Below are 20,402 nucleotides of genomic sequence, written 5' to 3' on the forward strand. Positions count from 1 at the left end.
GGGAAGTCAAGGCAGGAACTCAGGACAGGAACCTGGAAGCAGGAACTGAAGCAGAAGCTATGAAAGAATGCTGTTTTCTGGCTTGCTCATGTCAGCCTGCTTCTTAGACCACTCAATCCACCCTCTCGGGGGCAGCACCACCACTGAGCCACCCACGTCAATCATTAATCAAGACAGTGTCCTACAGAGTTCTTACGGGCGTCTGGATGGAGGCAGTATCTCACCTGAGGGTCCTCTCCCCAGACAGCTTGAGCTTGTTCAAGTTGACAGAAAACTAGCTCACACACCAGGATGCATAACAAAACTGTCTCCAAAAGAAAAAGAAAAACAGACAAGGATCAAATAATAAAAACACTAAAATATTGTTCCAAAATTGAGCATGGTGGCACATGCCTGTAATTCCAGCAATGGGAGGCAAAGACAAGAGGATCTTTCCAAGTTCAAAGTCAGCCAGAGGCTACTTAGTAAGAGCCTATCTCAAAAGAAGCAAACAAAAGCCAAAAATGTCATTGCAGACAAATGTAATAGGTGAACTTTGATCATGGTGTGAAAAAAAAAGAAGACTGAAAACTGTTAGGTCTCAAACCTGGGACAGAGGACTGAGGTACTCATTAACAACGCAGACGCTGGCTCCAGGGTCTCCCTGCATCCCTCACAGGGCCTTCCTAACTAGCATACCCTCCCCCTACCCTGAACTCTCTCCAGCCAGTGGCCTTCCCTCCCCCCAGCTCCTCTGGCCCCTATATAAAGCAGCCATTTTGGCTATGCCAGTCTCTTGGCCCAGGCCACCCCTCTTGGTCAGCGGTTCCTCTCTCGTCCCCATTCTCCTCAAATGGCCTAGGTCAGTGCCATATTCACCCTGGACTCTCCCAGATGTCCCTCCCTGCCTCTGGCTATGCTCTCCCTCATATCTGTAATAAACTTTCTCCTCCGCCAAACCTAGGAGCAGTCAGGTCCTTCCTTTTTAATTTCTTTATTTCATTCAAAAATCTCTGGGCTGAGCTTGAGAGATGACTCAGCAGTTAAAAGCACTGGCTGCTCTTCCAGAGGATCTGGGTTCAACTCCCAGCACCCACATGGTGGCGGTTACAAATGTCTGTGACTCCAACACCCTTTTCTAGCCTCCTCAGGCACTGCACGAGTGTGGTACATGCAGACAAAAGACCCACACACGCTTTCTTTTTGAGTTAAAAATACTGGGCTGATGGGGTTGGGGATTTAGCTCAGTGGTAGAGCGCTTGCCTAGCAAGCACAAGGCCCTGGGTTCGGTCCTCAGCTCCGGGAAAAAATAAATAAATAAATACTGGGCTGAGGCTAAGACAAGAACTAAATCCAAGATAACAAGGAATTATCTAACTTTTCTAGTTCACTGTCAGGGCTGGCAAGGGGGCTCAGCAGGTAAAAGCACTTGTTGGAAGCCTGAGACCAGTTTCATTTCCAGAGCCCATGAAGCAAGAAGAGAAGCAAGTCCTGAAACTGTCCTCTGGTCCCCACATTCACAGTGTGGCATGCACGGGCCCATGTTCCCTCTCACATACACACACAATAACAATAAGTAACAAAATGATTTTGAAGATGTTGCTATTTAGCTCTACTAGTGAGATCACAGTATTGTGATTATGTGAAAGAACGTTCTTTGGAGATACAAGTGAAAACCAGGGCGAAGCGTCCTGCTGCCAAGAATGTGCCCAAGCCCAGTCCTAATGGTGATTATTAAATATTTAAGAATTTTGTGATTCCCATGCCCCATGGCAGCTTGAAATCAACCATGATAGGCATATTGTACCACAGAAATTTTCAAATACTACATGGAGAGCTGATTTACAAGCATACTATTGCCTGCAGCTTCTCTCTCTCTCTCCCCTCTCCCTTTCTGTCTCCCTCCCTCTCCCTCTCTCTCTCCCCTCTCCCTTTTTGTCTCCCTCCCTTCCTCCCCCCACTTACATAGCCTTGAACTTCTGATCCTCTTGTTTCCAACTCCAAAGTGCCAGGATGCTTGGATTACAGGCAGGCAGTACCATACACAGCATTGTACCTTTGAAATATTTTATAATTAAAATTTGAAGAAGAAAAGAAGGAGGAGGAGGAGGAGGAGGAGGAGGAGGAGGAGGAGGAGGAGGAGGAGAAGAAGAAGAAGAAGAAGAAGAAGAAGAAGAAGAAGAAGAAGAAGAAGAAGAAGAAGAAGAAGAAGAAGAAGAAGAAATACAAATGTCTAGCCTGGTTCAGAGTTGCCCTGGGTCCCCGACACCGATTCTCCTAGCTGTGCCCTTCTCAATTGTGTCCCTTCCCCGCACACCCTGCCTGCTGCCCTCTGCTGCTCTCTCCCTACAGTCCTCTTGCTGCTCCTGCCCCTGCACCTGTTCACTAAAGCCCACTCTGCAAGGCTTTCTGGAGTCCCTCCTGGTGAGCGTTAGCTGTCCTGCCCTGCACCTATACTCCACATGACTGCCTTGGTGTTGCTGCGGTTCAGTTTCTCTTTAATTAGTTCCTGATCCATGAGCAGAGAAGGATCATTCCGCTCTTACATGCAGTAGGTGCCCTGTGAGTTCTTAGAAATTCAGCATAATTATTGTAGACTTCCACAGGCTTGCAGTTGCCGGCCTAGAATTTAAAATATTGACTTGTCCAACTTAGGTCCAAGGAGATTGCCGATAAAGAATGGTGGCATACTCTACCTACTAAGTGTCTTCAGGATCTGAGTCCAGATGCCTTTGAGGTTACTGTGTATCAGACCCAAACAGATCTGATCTGATTAGGGGGAATGGCCTAGGCCACAACAGCTGAGGCCTCGGAGGAGAGCTAAATAGGCTGAGCTGAAAAGTGACTTCACCACCCAATGATCTGTGCTCTCTCATGAAGCCCCTAACCCTCCCCCGAGGAACTGATACGATCTTCACTCGGAGCTGAGAACAGTTGAGGGGCTTCCCTCAAACGGCAAAGCTACAATAGAGACTTGAAGCTGACTGTGCACTCAGTCATTGGCAGGGAACTAGGGAAACCTAGGCTGGAATACTCTCAGTGTGGGTGCTCAGAATCTGAAGTTTAGTAGTGGCTCTGGAGGAGTGGCATCAGAAAAGGCAGCCTCGGGTTCGTGGTGGTACGTGCTTGTAATCCCATCTCTTGGGAGAGGCTGAAGTGTAAGGCAGACAAGGACTATAGTGAGTAGGACAGGCAAAGTTATATTGCCCCTGCCCCCCAAAAAGTGAAAGGGCTTAGAAGGTAAAGGCATTTGCTGCACAAGCTTGGTATGAGTTTGACCCCCAGAATCCACATAAAGGTAGAAGGAGAGAGCCTGATCTCATCATCCATGATTTGGTGGATACACACACACACACACACACACACACACACACACACACACACACACACACGGGTGCATGTGCGCACGGTATAAGAAAAACTGAAAATCAGAAATGTGACCTCTGATCTCAGCTTTGCTAAGTTCCATCTATTATCCTGCGTCACCGAGTTTCTCTGGACCTCTGACCTCTTGATTCTATAATTAGAATAATAAACCAGCATATATTTTTATTCCTGTTTCATGAATTATGCAGTATGTAGCTTGAAGTCTCACAAGGAAGTCAGTGAGTGAGGATAAAATGAAAACACAACACTGTAATGATACTGTGCTCCAGGAGTACACAGGATAATCTGGGAGCCTAGAGGAAGAAGAGCAGCTAGCTCCTAGTGCCATCATCCTATACTATAGCAGAGGCCTTCCATCCAGGTGAGATCTGGGGGCTTACTACACATGGAAAGATGACCCCAGGAGAGCCGGTATGTCAGCTCTGGAAAATGCAAGTGATTCCCCTTAACACGTGAGCAAAGGCAGGACGGGAGAAAATGAAGCCAGGTAGAGCAAGACTGGAAAAGGACTGATGCTCTCCTGGAACAGCTTGGACTGCTAAGGCCGTCGGAAGGTAGGGACAGATTTTAGACAAGACTGTATTTGCAGTATAGTATAAATTGCAAATCTTCTTGGCAATGTGGCATGGTGGATGGAGTATGGGAGTGCAGGATGGTTTGGGAAAGCTCTTTAGGAGGTAGTTGTGAAATATAACCTAGCTGGGGGCTGATGAGATTCCCCAGTAGCACAGTAGAAAAGAATGAAGCATAAATCAGAGCTCCAACGGAGCTGCATGGATGAGGGCCCATGATGAGGGCATCAGTGGATATGTCCACATCAGAGCCGAGCCGTGGTGGCACACACTTTTAATCCCAGCACTCAGGAAGCAGAGGTAGGCCTGTCTGAGTTCCAGGCCATCCTGGTCTACAGAGTGAGTAACAGGACAGCCAGGGCTACATAGAGAAACCCTGTCTCAAAAAAAAAAAAAAAAAAAAAAACCCAAAAAGAAAATGTCTACATCTGTCACAGGCAGGAGAGTCTTACAGGACTCACTGCTGTGACTCAGGTATCGAGGCTGAAGAGTATCTCTGCTATGTGGCTGTCCCCAGTGCCAGAGGGAAAGCCCTAGAGGAATTCGCATGGACAGTTCCTTGCTGCAGCCGTAAGTAGCATGCATCTTCCATGACTCATAGATGGAGTCTTGTACCTGGCCCCACCCAGGCTCTAGGGTTCAGCCTCTGGTAAGCTAGCCTGGGCTGCCTGGTGCCTGACTGAAGGAATGAGAGATACCTTCCAAGAGTTCACTGATAAGACTATCACACTGGGGCATAGTAATTGAAGGTCAAAAGATGGAGCCTTTTCCAGCCCTAAGTCGTAATCATTTTGTTTGATTCTTTTTTTATCATTAGTTATGTGCATGGGTCTGTACTCAGGAGGGCCGTTGCCTGTGGAAGCCAGATCCCCTGGAGCTGGAGTACAGCTGTTGGGAGCCGCCCGGCATAGTGCCGGGAACTGAACTTAGGTCCTCTGAGGAGCAGCACACGCTGGGCCAGATCTACACCCCTCTTTTTGTTTTTGTTGGTTGGTTGGTTTTTGAAATAGGGTTTGGCCATGTAGTCCAGGCTGGCCTCTAACTCACAGAAATCCACCTGCCTCTGCCTTCCAAGTGCTGGGATTAAGGGTGAGGGCCCCTCCTCCTGAGCCCTCGGTCCTTTCTTACAATCACAGAGAGAAACTGGAGTCAGTTTGTTGGGTAGTGAGAGTTTATTTTATTCTTCACAAAAATGCTTTGTTTCATTCTTTCCAAGTAAAGTATTTTTGTTTTAAATAAGTCATAGTCAGATTTAGTAATAGATGTCTTCCTTGAATTTTCGTTTCGATTACTGTGTCAACATGAGGTTTTGGTTGTTGTCTGTTACTGTTTTAATCTAAGTTTGCATGAAGATGTTAGAGGAGGCTTCCTGGAATGAAACATCAGGCCGCTGAATTCCGAATGCCAGAGAAGTCCCCGCTTGGCCTTCTCCTGCCCTCCCAGCATGGCCCCTTCAGCGGATCAAGGGGAGGGTGTGGGAGGAGATGTGATTGGGCTGACTGCAGCCTAGCATGCTCCTCTGGAGCACACTCCTGCAGCCCTGGGGACGGTGCCTGAGATGGCCTGGAGTGATGGCCTTTTTCCTCCGTGCAGAAATACTGGCTTCACATCTGTCCTTGCCTTTGTTCCCAACACATACCCCAGCTAAATTGTAGTCCTCACTGTACAACCAAAAACTGACTTATTGTGCTTTTATTTCTTAACAGTTGCGAGAAGCAATCAAAGCTGGCAAAGGTGTGACTTCAGCTATTGACCTGTGTCGTTACCATGGAAACAAGGCACTGGAGGCCCTGGAGAGCTTCCCTCCCTCAGAGGCCAGATCGGCTTTAGAAAACATTGTGTTTGCTGTGACCAGATTTTCATGACACCAAATTAAAAAGACACTATTGTTCCTTAGCTGAAATCCCAGAGAATGGGGTGGACAGGAGAGCTTTGTGATGAAATAACTAAGATGTTAATGATTTTTAAAATATAAGTATTTTTTTTCTGTTCTTTTATCACGGTTACTTAATGAATCTATCTTTTTGGAACCACTACAAACAAAATGAGAAGGAAAAAAGGTCACACAGTTTTCACTTGTCACGCCAGAGCACACTTGAGGCTGCAGCGACAGAAATAATTAATGAGACTCACTTCTGTGACCTCAGCAAATGGACAGGAAATAAGCCCTTATTGACTGGACCAAGCCGGGGATGGCGCCAGGGCGATGGCTGTGGTTTTCCTTCTGAAGAGGACAGAGCGAGCTGGAGGCTGCAGGTGTCAAGAGAAACACTGGATGCCAGCCAGCGAGGACACATCAGAACCTGATGACCAGTCCAGTCCATTGTAGTGAAGAATCATCCTTTTACGAGTCAAGCGAAAATAGGCGTTGCTGCTGTCTCAAAATCATGTCTCCGTGGGTATAATGTGAGAGGCTTGTGCATTGTGGTTTTTAGCAGATTTGGGAGAGATGAGGAAAATGTTAGGAAGTTGCCAAATACTTGAAGTTGGATATTAAAATGTTGCCAGGTGTTGATTCAATTGTATCAGAAATTGTCTGCCTTTCTTTCTTAAAGATCAAGTCTAGGGCACATTTCAAGCCAAGCCTGGTGGCACACGCCTCTGATCTCAACTCTTGGGAGGCAGAAGCAGGTGGATCTCTGAGTTTGAGGCCAACCTGGTCTACAGAGTGAGTTGTAGGACAGCCAGGGCTACAGAGAAACCTTGTCTCAAAAATAAGCAAGACAGCGGGGGTGGGGGGGGTGGGGGTGGTGGTGGTGGTGGTGGTGGTGGTGGTGGTGGTGGTGGTGGCGGCGGCGGCGGCGGCGGCGGCGGCGGCGGCGGCACACGCCTTTAATCCCAGCACTCGGGAGGCAGAGCCAGGCGCAGATCTCTGTGAGTTCAAGGCCAGCCTGGGCTACAGAGCAAGATCCAGGAAAAGCTCCAAAGCTACACAGAGAAACCCTGTCTCAAAAAAAAAAAAAAAAAAAACCACAAAAAACAAGCAAGACACATTTCAAAGGCCAATTTTTTAATTTCAAATATAGTGTATTCACTTATGACACTGATTTAGAGACTACCTCTGGTTTTTACAGCGTTCAGGAATGTAATTATTGTGGTGGGACTTCATTGGTTGGGAGTTCTGTTTTAACCTCAGAATGTCACCGTTTGGTCTTGAGCCACAGACCCTGAGTTGCAGAAAGAACAGAAGAAATCGCACAGGCTGCAATCGGACACTGCCTCGGCGTGGTTCACGGGAGCTGGTTTCTGTGGTTTGCACAATGCAATATGAGGATGCCGTTGACAAGAGGGCTGAGTTTACATAAATGATCTCTACCGAGACTCAGCTGCCATCCTGCTTGTGTGGGTAATTACAGCCCTATCTGCAGACAGCCAGCACAGTAGCAGATTGTATTACCCACCTCACTCAGACGCTCGGGGAGTTATTTGAGTTGAATTCTTCCTCCCAAAAGCTTCGTCCAGGCCCAGCATGTGGCATGCAGTGAGGGGAAAGTGGAGCCTACAGAGGCTAAGGTATGATGAGTGGGCTCCATGATAATTGAATGGCTTACACTCCCTCGTTCTGTAGTCCTTAGATTGTCATAGAGCATTCCACTCTGTTTGGAATGGCTCTTCTCGGCGAACTTGGCTTAATTAGTAACTATGGCTCCAGTACTATAGCTCTGACTGGGTTCTAATCAGTAACTTCCACAAGGAGGAGTCTGGATGCAGCTGGGTGGCTCCACAAGACAGGGAGCCGCGCCATGCCTCAGATCGAGTTCACTGTACGGCCTTTCAAAAGCCACTCCCTCTCACCTCAATGTCCTCCTCTATACAGTGAGCTTAAACGAGGTAAGGACAAAGTCCCTCCCAGGTTTGCTTGACTTTGTGAGTTTATGTGTCACACTCGAGCGGCCCCACTTGGAACCCAGCACTTTGGGAGGCTGAGGCAGCCTGGCTAGGCTACAGAGTGAGTTCAAAGGACTAAATAGATCCTGTCTGAAAAAAAACAAAAGTTTACCTTTTCTGACCATCTAGTAAATGTGCTGCAGAAAGAAGATCCAGAGGAGGAAAGGGGAACCCTGAGGGCCTCTGACAGAAGACAGGGAGCTAAATGGTGAGCTTCTGACATAGCCTCCTCACATGTAACCTACCATTCCGTCTGCCTTATGTGACATGCTGGATTCTTGTTTCAACACCCACCTTTCTGCTTTCTATGACCTCTATTCTGTCCCCTCCTTAAAAAAAAAAAAAAAAAAAAAAAAAAAGATGGCGTCTCCTGTATCACAAACTGGCCTTGAACTCCTGGTACTCCTGGCTCCATCTCCCAAGTGCTATCTACATGCACTGCGATCCACCTGTCTCCCAGGATCTCCCCCCCCACCCCGCTCCCAGTATAACACACTGGAGTTACAGACACGTGCATGAACACAGCCAGCCATTTACAGGAGTGCTGGACTAGGAACCCAGCTTCTCATACTTGCAACAACAAAATGCCCTTCCCTGCTGAGCCGGCTTCCCAGCCCCGCATCCTGTTCTGGAATCCCTGCTCTCTTCTTTACTGGCCGTACATGCTCACTTCTTCCTGTGCCTAAAACCCTTCTCTGTGCTCTTTGTCTTCCTCCAGCTTTAGAAAAAACCTTCTTGCCGGGCGGTGGTGGCACACTCCTTTAATCTCAGCACTCCAGAGGCAGAGGCAGGCGGATCTCTGTGACTAGACCAGCCTGGTCTACACAGTGAGTTCCAGCCAATCAATGTTACATAGTCAGACTGTCTCTAAAAAACCTTCCAGTTAACTCTCACAACAGGCTGTTGGTGACTGAGTCCGCACATCTGGACCAGTACCAGCCTTTTGGAAAGATTTATGAAGCAAACATGAAGTCCTTCTCTGCACCAGCCTCTTGAAATGACTTCACAGAGATCCTCCTGCCCCTGGCTCCCAGTGCTGGGACTCAAGGGCTTTGCTACATAACCTGGCCTTTCCTTTCATCTTTTTTTCTTTTCTTTTTTTTTTTTCTTTTTTTTTTTTTTTTTTTTTGGTTTTTCGAGACAGGGTTTCTCTGTGTAGCTTTGCGCCTTTCCTGGAACTCGCTTTGGAGACCAGGCTGGCCTCGAACTCACTGAGATCCGCCTGGCTCTGCCTCCCGAGTGCTGGGATTAAAGGCGTGCGCCACCACCGCCCGGCTTCCTTTTATTTTTACATGGGTTCTTGGGATTGAATTTAGGTTACCTGCCTTGAGAAGCAAGTGACTTTACCTGCTGAGCCGTCTTGTTGGCCCCAAAAGCAATCTTTTCAAATTGAAGAATATTTCATTTTGTTTTGCCTGCATGAGTATTTTGGCTGCAAATATGTTTGTGCGGTACCTGTCTGTTTGGTGCCCACAGAGACAAGAAGAGGGCACTGGTTTCCTTGAAACTGGAGTTACAGACCACCATGAATGCCATGTGGGGGCTGGGTTAAATCCAGTAAGTACTCTTAACCCCCCAGCCATCTCTCTGTCCCTAAACTGAAGAATTTGAAAGAAGATTTAGGGCTGGGGACATACTCAGCTTACGTGAAGTCCTAGGTTGGTGCCCAGTACTGCCTGTGTGGGGGCACATGCTGCAATCCCAGCGCTCAGGAGGTGGAGGCAGGAGGATCAGAAGCTCAAGGTCATCCTTAGCTACACAGAAAATGTGAAGCTAGACTATATAAGACCCTGACTCAAAAAAAGAAACCAAACCCAAACAAAAAGCACAACATAGGAGATTTAAGGGCCCAGGGCTTATGTGACCCCCTGGCAGAACACTTGTTTAGCATGAACAAGGCCCTGTATTTGATTCCCAGCACCACAAAAGAGAGCAAGAGATTGAGACGTGAGCCTGCTTGGTAGTTTCTGTGTTATGCCGGTTTTTTTCAAAACCCCCAGAGACCACCAAGGAGCCTGTTTCCGATGCAAGCACATAAGGGTCCTTTGTCAGGTTTGAACCTGGGCCACCACACAGCAGATGGAGGGAAATATGGTGGCAGTAGTGGGCCCAGGGGTAGAGAGTTTTTATAGGGAAAAACCACATGTTGGGAATTACATGCTTTGGAAACTTGGGATTGGGTAGAAGGGATATGGGCAAGGCGATTTTTTGAAACCATTGATCTAGACTTTCAGTGTGAAACCATATTTGAAACTATTGGGATGGACTTTTGGCGGGGAACCACAACTTGCTGAGCAGGATTATCTGGGCTGCTCACCAGGATTATCTTCAAGGGCCATAAACCGCAGACAGGATATCTAGAGGAGCATACTGCCCTGTATCTGTTATCATGGCACATTCCTGAGGCCCTTCCTGGAACTGAGTACATCAGGTGGTCTAAGATGGTGGCCCTCTCCTAAGATGGAGTCTGTATTGCCTTCACATCTGGAGAAATACAATCAAAATATTTAGAAAAGAGCTAAGTGGTGATGGTGGCACATGCCTTTAATCCCAGCACTCAGGAGGCAGAGGCAGGTGAATCTCTGAGTTCGTGGCCAGCCTGGTCTACAGAGTGAGTTCCAGGGCAGCCAGGGCTGTTACACAGAGAAACTGTCCCGAAAAACCAAAAAAAAAAGAAGAAGAAAAAAAAAAAAAGAAGAATGTCTCTTGGGGTAAAGTAAGAAAAAGAAAGGACAGTCAAGAGGAGGTAGGGGTGTGTCACAAGGGCTAAGGGGCTGGCTACAACATGAAATGACTCAGGCCTGTGTGGGTAGACTTTAGGGATCTGCTGTAAGGATATTTATTGTCTGTGATCTTGATCCAGTCTACAGAGCGAGTTCCAGGACAGCCAGGACTATACAGAGAAACCCTGTCTTGAAAGAAAAAAAAAAAAAAAAACTCCACATGGTTGTCTTCTGACCTCCACATACATGCATACACACACACACACACACACACACACACTAATAAAATTTTACATAAGAAGTACTTGTTTCAAGCCTGGAGATATAGTTAAGTGATAAAGTGCTTCCCTGGCACGTGCAAGTCCCCATAACAGTATGACAGTCTGAATGAGAATGGCTCCCGTAGGCTCATAACTGTTTGGGAAGGATTAGGAGGTGTGGCCTTGTTGGAGGAGGTGTGTCCCTGGGGGTGGGCTGTGAAGTTTCCAAAGATTCAGCCACTCCATCCCCAGTGTGCTCTCTCTGCCTCCAACTTGTGGATCAAGATGTGAGCTCTTGTCTTCCTACGCCCCTGCCTCTGCGCCGCCATCATGGAGTCTCACCCACTGAAACTATAACCCCAAATACTTCTTCTGTTAGTTGCCGTGGTGATGGTGTTTTATTACAACAAAGGAAAAGTGCACTAAGACAACATCAACTTCATACTGATTAGATGATGAGCCATCTCATTCATGATGCAGTTCAACTGGTAAAGTACTCGCCTAGCACAAAGCCCTGGCTTCTCTCCCCAGCGCTTCAAAACACTGGCTGTGGGAGCACACTCTTATAATCACAGCACTTGGAAGATAGAGGCCAGCCATAAATTCAAGGCCAGCCTAAGCTACATGAAACCCTGTCTCAGAACTTAAAAACACAACAAAATGGAGCTATACCAAAGTTTTAGGGGGAAACTTGCGTCAACATTTCATCAAAGGATGCTTGTTTGTTTCCCCAGAGGCAGGGTTTCATGTAGGTCAGGGTGGTTTCTCACCCTGGCTGTCCTAAACTCACTCCCTTATGTAGACCAGGCTGGCCTTGAACTCACAGAGAGATCTGCCAGTCTCTGCTTCCTGGGTGCTGGGATTAAGGGTGTGCACCACCACCTGTGCCTAATTTTGCTTCTTTAACAAATCTAAGTGAATAAGCAATTTAAAGACACTTTGGACAGTGGGGGAAGGTGTCACTCTCTCTGGAGATATGGGTTAGTAGTAGAGTGCTGACTAGCTTTCACAAAGCCCTGGATTCAGTACCCAGCACTAAAAGAAAGAAGGGCGGATCTGGAGAGATGCCCAGAGGTTAAGAGCAGTGACTAACTGCTAGTTCAGAGGACCCAGGTTCAGTTCCCAGCCTCTCCGTGGTGCCTCACAACTGTCTGTAACTCCAGTTCCTGGAAATTTGACCCCTCTTCTGGCCTCCATGGGCACAAAGGTGTGTACATAGTACACATACTTACACCAAAGCAAACACTCATACACATAAAATAAAAATAAATATTTTTTTAAATGTGTACGTGGCTCAGTTAGTAGATGTTTGCACAAGGCCTTGGGTTCATTTCCCAGTATCCAATCAAACCAGGCCTGGTAGCAGACGCCTTTGTCCAGTGTTCTGGAAGCAGAAGCAGAAGGATCACAAGTTCGGTATAGTTCAGGGCTACATGGAGAGTTTAAGGACAGCCTGGGCTACTTGTGATCCCATCTCAAAAGCAAACAGAAAAGACAATCACAGCTGGGCAGTGGTGGCGCATGTCTTTAATCCCAGCACTCAGGAGGCAGGAGCAGGTGGATCTCTGTGAGTTCAAGACCAGCCTGGTCTAACAGAGGAAGTTCCAGGACAGCCAGGGCAGTTACACAGAAAAACTGTCTCCAAAAACAAATAAACAAACAAAAACAAAACAAAATCACCACTTGCAATCATCACCCATTTTATTTTCTTCCAGATTGTTCTTTCCTTTATTTGGCTTTTAGGAGGGTTATACAGGCTACACTTCTATGTCTGGCTTCCTCCAGCTCATTGGCCGTGAGTGAGTTTCTTTGCATGGTTGTGACTATATAGTACAGATTCCACTCCGGAGCCTGCTGTTTCTATATCCAGTTTCGCACTGTGCTGCAGTCATCATGGTTGTTATTAACAGTGGTTTAAATGCTAAGTGAGCATCTACATGTCTGCGCCTCCCGGTTTCTCTGGTGTGGAGAGGTATTTAAAATGGGCTGATGTTATAAGTCAACCTCCAGACCTCGCGCTGAGAAAATCTTCTCCTTGGAAAGAACCCACAGCGGGTCAAACTGCAAAGGCCAGGCACAGCAAAACCCCTGTAACTCTGGCGCTTGGTACGCTTGGTGGGAGGGTCCTGAGTTCAAGGCCAGCCTGGACTACAGAGTGAGTTCCAGACTTTTCTTTTTTTCACTTATATGTCAAGAGTTTCTTTCAAAACACAAACATGAGGGGATGGAGTGACTCAGAGCACTTGCTGTTCTTGCAGAGGACCCAGGTTTTGTAAATGGATGTTTCCTGTCCCATTCACAAATAACCAATTCATAAATGCTTGGACGATAGCTCAGGCTTATTACTGACTAGCTCTTACACTTAAATTAACCCATAATTCTTACCTATGTGTAGCCCCAGGGCTTGGTACCTTTTCTCAGTGCAGCATTCTCATCTTGCTTCTCTGCATTTGCCAGTGACTCTCTGACTCCACACTTCCCCTTCCCCGAATTCTACTCTGGCTCTTGCACGCAATCTCTTCCTGCCCAGCTATCGGCCAATCAACTTTTTATTAGCAAATGAAAGTAATACATGTTCATAGTATAGAAAGGGGTTGTTCCATAGTAAGGTTTAATTCCCAGCATCCACTTGGCAGCTCACAACCATCCCTAACTCCAGGAGCTCCAACACCTTCTCACCTCTGGGATCACCAAGTATACATGTGGTGCACATACGTACATGCAGGCAAAGTACTCATACACATGAAATAATAAAATTTGGAAACAACAGCAACATGGATGGGGGAAGATGGTTGTTAGTAAAGCGCTTGCTGAGCAAACATGAGTTTGGATCCCCAGTACCCAGATAAAGCACTTGTAATCCCAGCACTGGGGAATTGAGACAGAGCATGCCCCGGTCAGCTAGCCTAGAGGAGTTAGTGAATTCAGTGAGTTCAGTGAGAGACTCTGTTATCAACAAATAAGGTGGAGAACAATTGAGGAAGACACCCAACGTCAGCCTCTGGCCTCCACACATATGCAACACAGGAACACAAACATGCAACACACACTACAAAAAACTGACTATGGTGACTCTCACTTACAATCCCTACACTTCAAGATGAGATGCCCTTAGTTCAAGGCCAACCTGGGCTATGGAATAAGGCCCTGTGTCTCAACAAAAGAGTGTGGGGCAAACTGCTTTAAAATCCTTCAACGCAGAAGCTGGGAGAAGTGGTGCATGCCTGTGGTCTCAGCACTGGGGAAGGAGGACTAACCTCTGCTACGGGAGGTGCTGAGCTGACAGCCTTACCGGCACCTGTAGGTAAGGTAACATACTAGACACCTCTGTCTGCATCTGAGTCAGTTCCCTGGTGCACATCTTCCTCTTCAGAATCCAGGCCTCCTGTCAGTCAGCCCCTCATGGCCAGCAGCATGGAGACATCATTTTGTGGCATGAGAAGCCACCTGCACTTCTTCAAAAACTTTGAAGGGGACTCTTAGGGTGTGTTCAAAGGACACAAACAAGATGATCTTTGACTTAAAATGATGTTTCATGCTACAACTTTATGAGCTTATTCTGTTAGTGTTATTTTTGCCCACTCTCCCACACTGCTGGTGGTGGTGCTGGTGGTGGTGGTGGTGGTGGTGGTGGTGCTGGTGATGGTGGTTTTGAAAGAATGAGTTTCACTCTGTGGCCTAGGCTGGCTTCTAACTCGTGGCAGTTGTCCAAGCTTGAACCACCACACTTGGCTGTGCTCATTGTCCTGTTTGGGTCTTTGTGTATGAGTTTATTAGCATATATTATACATAATAACTGGTTTCATTATGACAGTTTCATATATGTATATAGTGTATTTTTATTATAGTCATGTTAATCCCACCAATCAAGAAGAAGACTACTCACACAATTTAAAGCCAAATTTGAAGCAAGTTTCAATTAAATACTGACCAGGTGGATGGGTTCTGGCCAGGTCCATACCCAGGTTCCCAGGAAATGGCCCAGAATCAGAGTTTGTAGAAGCTTAAGAAGGGAAACCCATAATTCATTGCATTTCCCATCAGGTCCAATCAGGGGCAAGCATACATCCTGATGTACCTCCAGCCTGTGAACTTCCCACCCACATGTGATCAAACACATCAGTGTAGATGGGTCAAACAAACTTGTTTAGGGGAATGAAAAACATTCTGCTTCTTATCTCCCATAAACAATAGCCTCTAGCATTTCAGGAACTCTCTGTCCTTGGGCAAGCGGCTTGCAGATTGGAGGCATTTTTATTTTATGGATCTCTTAGGCATAGTAGTTAAAACTTAAAATGTAATTTTGAAGCCGGGTGGTGGTGGCACATGCCTTTAATCCCAGCACTCAGAAGGCAGAGGCAGGCGGATCTCTGTGAGTTCGAGGCCAGCCTGGTCTACAGAGTGAGTTCCAGGACAGGCTCCAAAGCTACACAGAGAAACCCTGTCTTGAAAAACAAAAAACAAAAACAAAACAAAAATGTAGCTTTGGCTCTCACATTCACCCTGTCCCCTCTCTGCCCCTCCCATGCTGCTAGCCCCTTCCTCTTCTCAACTAGCCCCTCCTACTTCTTTTTCCATCTTTTCTGTGTGTTCTACCCAGTACCCAGTGATTTTGTTAGGGTTGCTTACAGGAACGTGGGTGAAGGCTTATTTACAGTACATGGATTCTTTTTTTTTTTTAAGATTTATTTATTATGTATACAGTGTTCTGCCTGCATATACGTCTGCACACCAGAAGAGGGCGCCAGATCTCATCACAGATGGTTGTGAGCCACCATGTGGTTGCTGGAATTGAACTCAGGACCTCTGGCTTATTTACAGTACATGGATTCTTTTTTTTTTTTAAGATTTATTTATTATGTATACAGTGTTCTGCCTGCATATACGTCTGCACACCAGAAGAGGGCGCCAGATCTCATCACAGATGGTTGTGAGCCACCATGTGGTTGCTGGGAATTGAACTCAGGACCTCTGGAGGAACAGTCGGTGTTCTTAACCTCTGAGCCATCCCTCCAGCCCCTTACATGGGTATCTTAACAGTGACTATATCACTAAAGAGATTTCTCCTTCCCACAGCAACCCATTAGCTGCCTATAGATCCCCAAAGAGGGGTAGGAACTTATAAACCCCTTCCTGCTCCATGGCAGGATATTGATGGGTCCAGTATCTGCAGCAGGTAATCGGGGCTGCTGTGACTTCGGGAGTGAACCGGCCTTGTCTTGCCTGGAGGACAGCATTCCACAGTGCTCCATCCTTCCTAAGGTCCTTGTTCTCCTCACCCCGTGTGTACTGGTCCCTGCTGTGTGTGGCTGGGGCTGGAGCTCGGTGTTACAGTGCTTGGTTTACATGCATGAGGCCCTCAATATTACATAAACCAGGTGTAGAGTCATAAGTCTAAGGACTCTGGAGGTAGAGGCAGGAGGATCAGAAGTTCAGGGTCATCTTCAGGTACACAGAGAGTCCAAAGCCAGCTTTGGATACCTACAGACCCTGTCCACAAAACAAACCAACAAAAAAAGTAAATAAACCTTTTGTGTTGCTATAGCAAAATGCCCGAGGTAAAGAAGAAGCTGACACGGCCCAGGATTCTGGTAGCCAGAAGTTCCAAAGGTCATGGCACTGACATCTGGCAAAGGGCTCTAACTTCATGGAGCAGTATGTGCGTGGGAGAGATCATGTGTTCAGAGAAGAGACAGTGAACTGAGAGAACTGACTTGATTTATGACCTCACCAGAAACTGATCCCGTCCCGGAGCTCTGACCTACTTCCGGGACCTAATCCAGTGCAAATGTACTGTCGTCTTCCACGGATTGCACCCGTGACCCACTCACCTTCCACTAGTTCCCGCCTCTTAAAGGCCCACCCGCCTCTCATCACATGCTAGAGAGCCAGTTTCTAGAGCATGGACTTTTGGGGGATAAGCTATATCCGAACTGCAGGGAATATTCCCAAAGGCTTAAACTGGGCTTTTGGCACGTTTCCTGCCTGGGTTGATTATGCTTCTGTTGTTCTGGCTATTGCTCGCTTTCCCGGATTTGCCTCTCAGGGCGTTTTAATGACCACGCCTTGCCCACACGCCCCGGTACACAGCGGCTTAGATCGTGTGTGCGGAGCATGGCTACTTGCCCCTGAGTTTCCACGGCTGCTTCTTTCTGCTGTGCCCCCTTCCCCCCTCTCCCCTCCCTCCCTTCCCCTCCTTTCCTCCCCCCTCCCCCAGTAGGATTCCTCTCATTGCATTTCTTACATACCATAGGACACACGTGGAGGTCCAAGGACCACTTGTAGGAGTCAGCTCTCTTGCTCCATCATGTGGGTCCAGAGATCAAACTCGGGTCATCCGGCTTGGTGGCAAGTGCCCTTCTGTACTCAGCCATCTCGTCTTCGTCCATGAGACAGAAACTCGAGTCGCTCAGCCTGGCCTCCAGCTCAACAATATGAAATAGAGAATAAACATGATCATCTTGCCTTCCCTTCCCAGTACTGAGGTTACAGACATGTGACACCACATTTGGATTTTTTTTTTTTGCATTCTTCTTTCAAAACATCTTTATTGAAGTATAATTTGTATAATATATAATACAAATGTTTATATTTATAATACATACTATAAATTCCATATGTTTTGTTTATAATTCAATGACTATATAGTACTATTAATATATAAATAATAATATATAAAATATATATATATAGCCAGACATGATGGTATGTGCCTTTAATCCCAGCACTAGAGAGGCAGACAGGAAGAACTCTATGTGAGTTCAAGGCTAACCCAGTCTGTGTACAGATTTAAAGGTCAGGCAGGGCTACATAATATGAGCCTCTCTCAAACAGTAAAAACAAAATTGATAAGTGTTATAAAATATGTCTTGGTGATGAATAACTCCACCAATGCAATAAGCCAAATCCAGTTGAATTAATAAGACCAGGTTTAATCTGAGCAAAGCATTCCTGGGCGGTCCCAGGAAAGGGAGGACCACCAGGAAAACCTATGCACTAGACCTTAAATGCCCTGTAGGTGTGCCTCAAGCATCTCAGGGGGAGGAGCCGCTGCTTGGCGGGCTTTCTCAGGGGCGGAGTCTGACGAGAGAGGTGGGGCTGAGGTGGGGTTTCCACCTAAACACTATCTACCTATGTGTGTGTTGCGGGGTGGTTTGTTGTGTTTTTGAGATGGTCTACTAGTATACCCCAGGGTGCCCTCAAACTCAGCAGCCAAGGGTGACTTGTAACGTGGTACTGCTCCGGAGGCCAGAAGAGGGTAGAGCTGAGGTCACAAGTGGTTGTAAACAAACCAAAAGAAAAAAATAGAAAGAAGGAAGGAAGGAAGGGAGGAAGGGAAAATGGGAGGGAGGGAGGGAGGGAGGGAGGGAGGAAGGAGCTAGTCAGCATGTGCACAACTTTAATCCCAGCACTCTAGCAGCAGAGGAAAACAAATCTCTGTGAGTTCCAGGCCAGCCAAAGGCTACATAGAGGTAGAGTGCTTGCCCAGCCCACAAAGAGTCTCGGGTTAATTTCACAGTATTGGACAATAAAGGAAAAGGCTAGAGTGTTGGTTTATAATACTTATGATCCCAGCACTTAGGAGGTTGAGGCAAGAAGACTGCTACAAGTTCTAGACCAGCCTAGGCTGCAGAGCACCCCGTGAGCCTGTCTTAAATAAACAAAGGACTGGAGAGATAGCTCAGCAGTTAATTCCCAGCACCCACATGGCAGCTCACAGCCAGCTGCAACTCCAGTTCCAGGGGTTCCAACGCCTTCTTCAGGGCTGGCCTCATGGGCCCCAGACACAGGCAAAACACTCATACACATAAAATGAATAATAAGAGGAGGTATGGATGGGACTGGGTGATGCACACCTTTAATCCAGTCAGCTGAGAGGCAGAGGCAGCTGGATTTCTGAGTTCGAGGACAGCCTGGTCTGCATAGCTAGCTCCAGGACTGTATAGCTGCATCCTGTCTCCAACAAAAACAAAAGGGGGCGGGGCCTGGCTGGAGAGAGGCTCAGCGGTGGAGAACAACTTACTGCTCTCCCAGAGGATCCAGGTCCAGTTCAGTTCTTAAATTTGTTTTATTATTGTTGTTTATGGGAGCACACGTGCCACCCCACACATGTGGAGGTCAGAGGACAGTGCTATGGCATCTGTGCTCTTCCTCCGCCTCTACATGGGTTAGGGAGATCAAACTCAGTCCATCCGGCTTGGTGCTCAACACTCTTGGTTGGTTGGTTAGTTGGTTGGTTGGTTGGTTGGTTTTCATGAGTGGTTTGGTTTGGTTTTGGAGAGAGGGCCTCACTATGTAGCTCTGGCTGTACTGAAACTCACTTTGTAGACCAGGCTGGCCTTGAACTCACAGAGATCCATCTGCCTCTGCTGGCAGTAAAGGCCTGCGTCACCACCGCCTGGCTGTGGTCAGTACTCTTACCTACTGAATCATCTCACTAGCCCCTGCCTTAGGATTGTTAAGACTTTTATCCCAAGAGTAGGGAGATGGCTCAATGGATCTTCTTCCAGAGGACCCAGGTTCAATTCCAAGCACCCACATAGCAGCTTACAACTGTAGACAGAGTTTTCCTATGCCAGCAGCCACTCCCAGCATTCTCCTAGTCTGGCTCTCCTGCCTAACCTTATTCTGTTCAGCTATTGGCCAGTCGGCTTGTTTATTAAACCAATCATAGTGACACATATTCACACAGTGTAAAGGAATATTCCACACACAACCATCTGTAACCTCAGTTCCAGGGGAGTCCCCGCTTTCTGGTCTCTGTGGGCACCAGGCACCCAAATGGTGCACAGACATACCTGTGAAATACCCATACTCACAAAACAAAATACAAAATAGACCAATAGACAAATCCTTCTTCATGTTCATGTGGGTGTGAGGTAAAGAGACAGACAAGGGCTAGAATGGTCACCCATATCCTCCCCCTCCTTTTTTTCTTAAAACATCTATCTAGCATTTACATCTTTCTTCCTGTGTCCTACCCGTCAGCTTCTGATGCTCCGAGGCTGGCATGAGATCACCTTCATTTGTATCTCATGGTTGCTAAGTTGTCACCATAGCATCAAGACACTGAGGCAAATACAGACGCCTAAAGACAAATGTGGAGGAAGAAAAATGTGTCCCTGATCTCCTTGTCTCTCTGTCACTTGGATGAGGAGGTCAGGTCAGCATTAAATCTGTGTCTTTCTTGCTGCTCGGCCATAACAACACAGCACAACATTCTCTAAAAACATGTCATTGCATCCCATAAAAACATGATGTCTGCAAATCTGATACTCGCCATTTACAGAATCCGTAGCTCGTCTGGGTACCCACACTTCATCATAGTAGAAACAGTCTGCACAACAATATAAAACACTGGCAAAAATATGACCTTAGTAACTATAATTTTATGTCCTACAGTTAAAATAAAAGTTGTATTTTTGCTCCACCACAATAATTAAAAGTTTTTCAAGCAATTTTTAAGTTTTCAAATCAAAATAGATTTCAGCAAAATGATCTAATATGAGCTTTTCCTCACTCTTCCTCTTCCTTTTTTATTTTTCCCTCCCTCGCTTACTTCTTTCTTTACAGGGTAACACTATGTAACCCAG

The 20,402-nt window shown here is 46.8% G+C and overlaps 1 protein-coding gene across 1 annotated transcript in view; it reads left to right on the forward strand.

Annotated features, from left to right (window-relative positions):
• Pdss2 (decaprenyl diphosphate synthase subunit 2) overlaps positions 1-6,463 on the forward strand; it is a 244,630-nt gene extending 238,167 nt beyond the window's left edge. The window contains exon 8 of the mRNA XM_052751549.1: positions 5,645-6,463. Within this exon, the coding sequence (XP_052607509.1) occupies positions 5,645-5,803 (159 nt within the window). The 3' untranslated portion in view covers positions 5,804-6,463. The remainder of the gene's footprint in view (positions 1-5,644) is intronic.
• Positions 6,464-20,402: the final 13,939 nt, after the last annotated feature.

The sequence above is a fragment of the Peromyscus californicus genome, unplaced genomic scaffold (assembly GCF_007827085.1).
Source record: "Peromyscus californicus insignis strain IS unplaced genomic scaffold, ASM782708v3 Scaffold_22__1_contigs__length_63687245, whole genome shotgun sequence".
In the NCBI taxonomy this organism is placed as follows: Eukaryota; Metazoa; Chordata; class Mammalia; order Rodentia; family Cricetidae; genus Peromyscus; species Peromyscus californicus.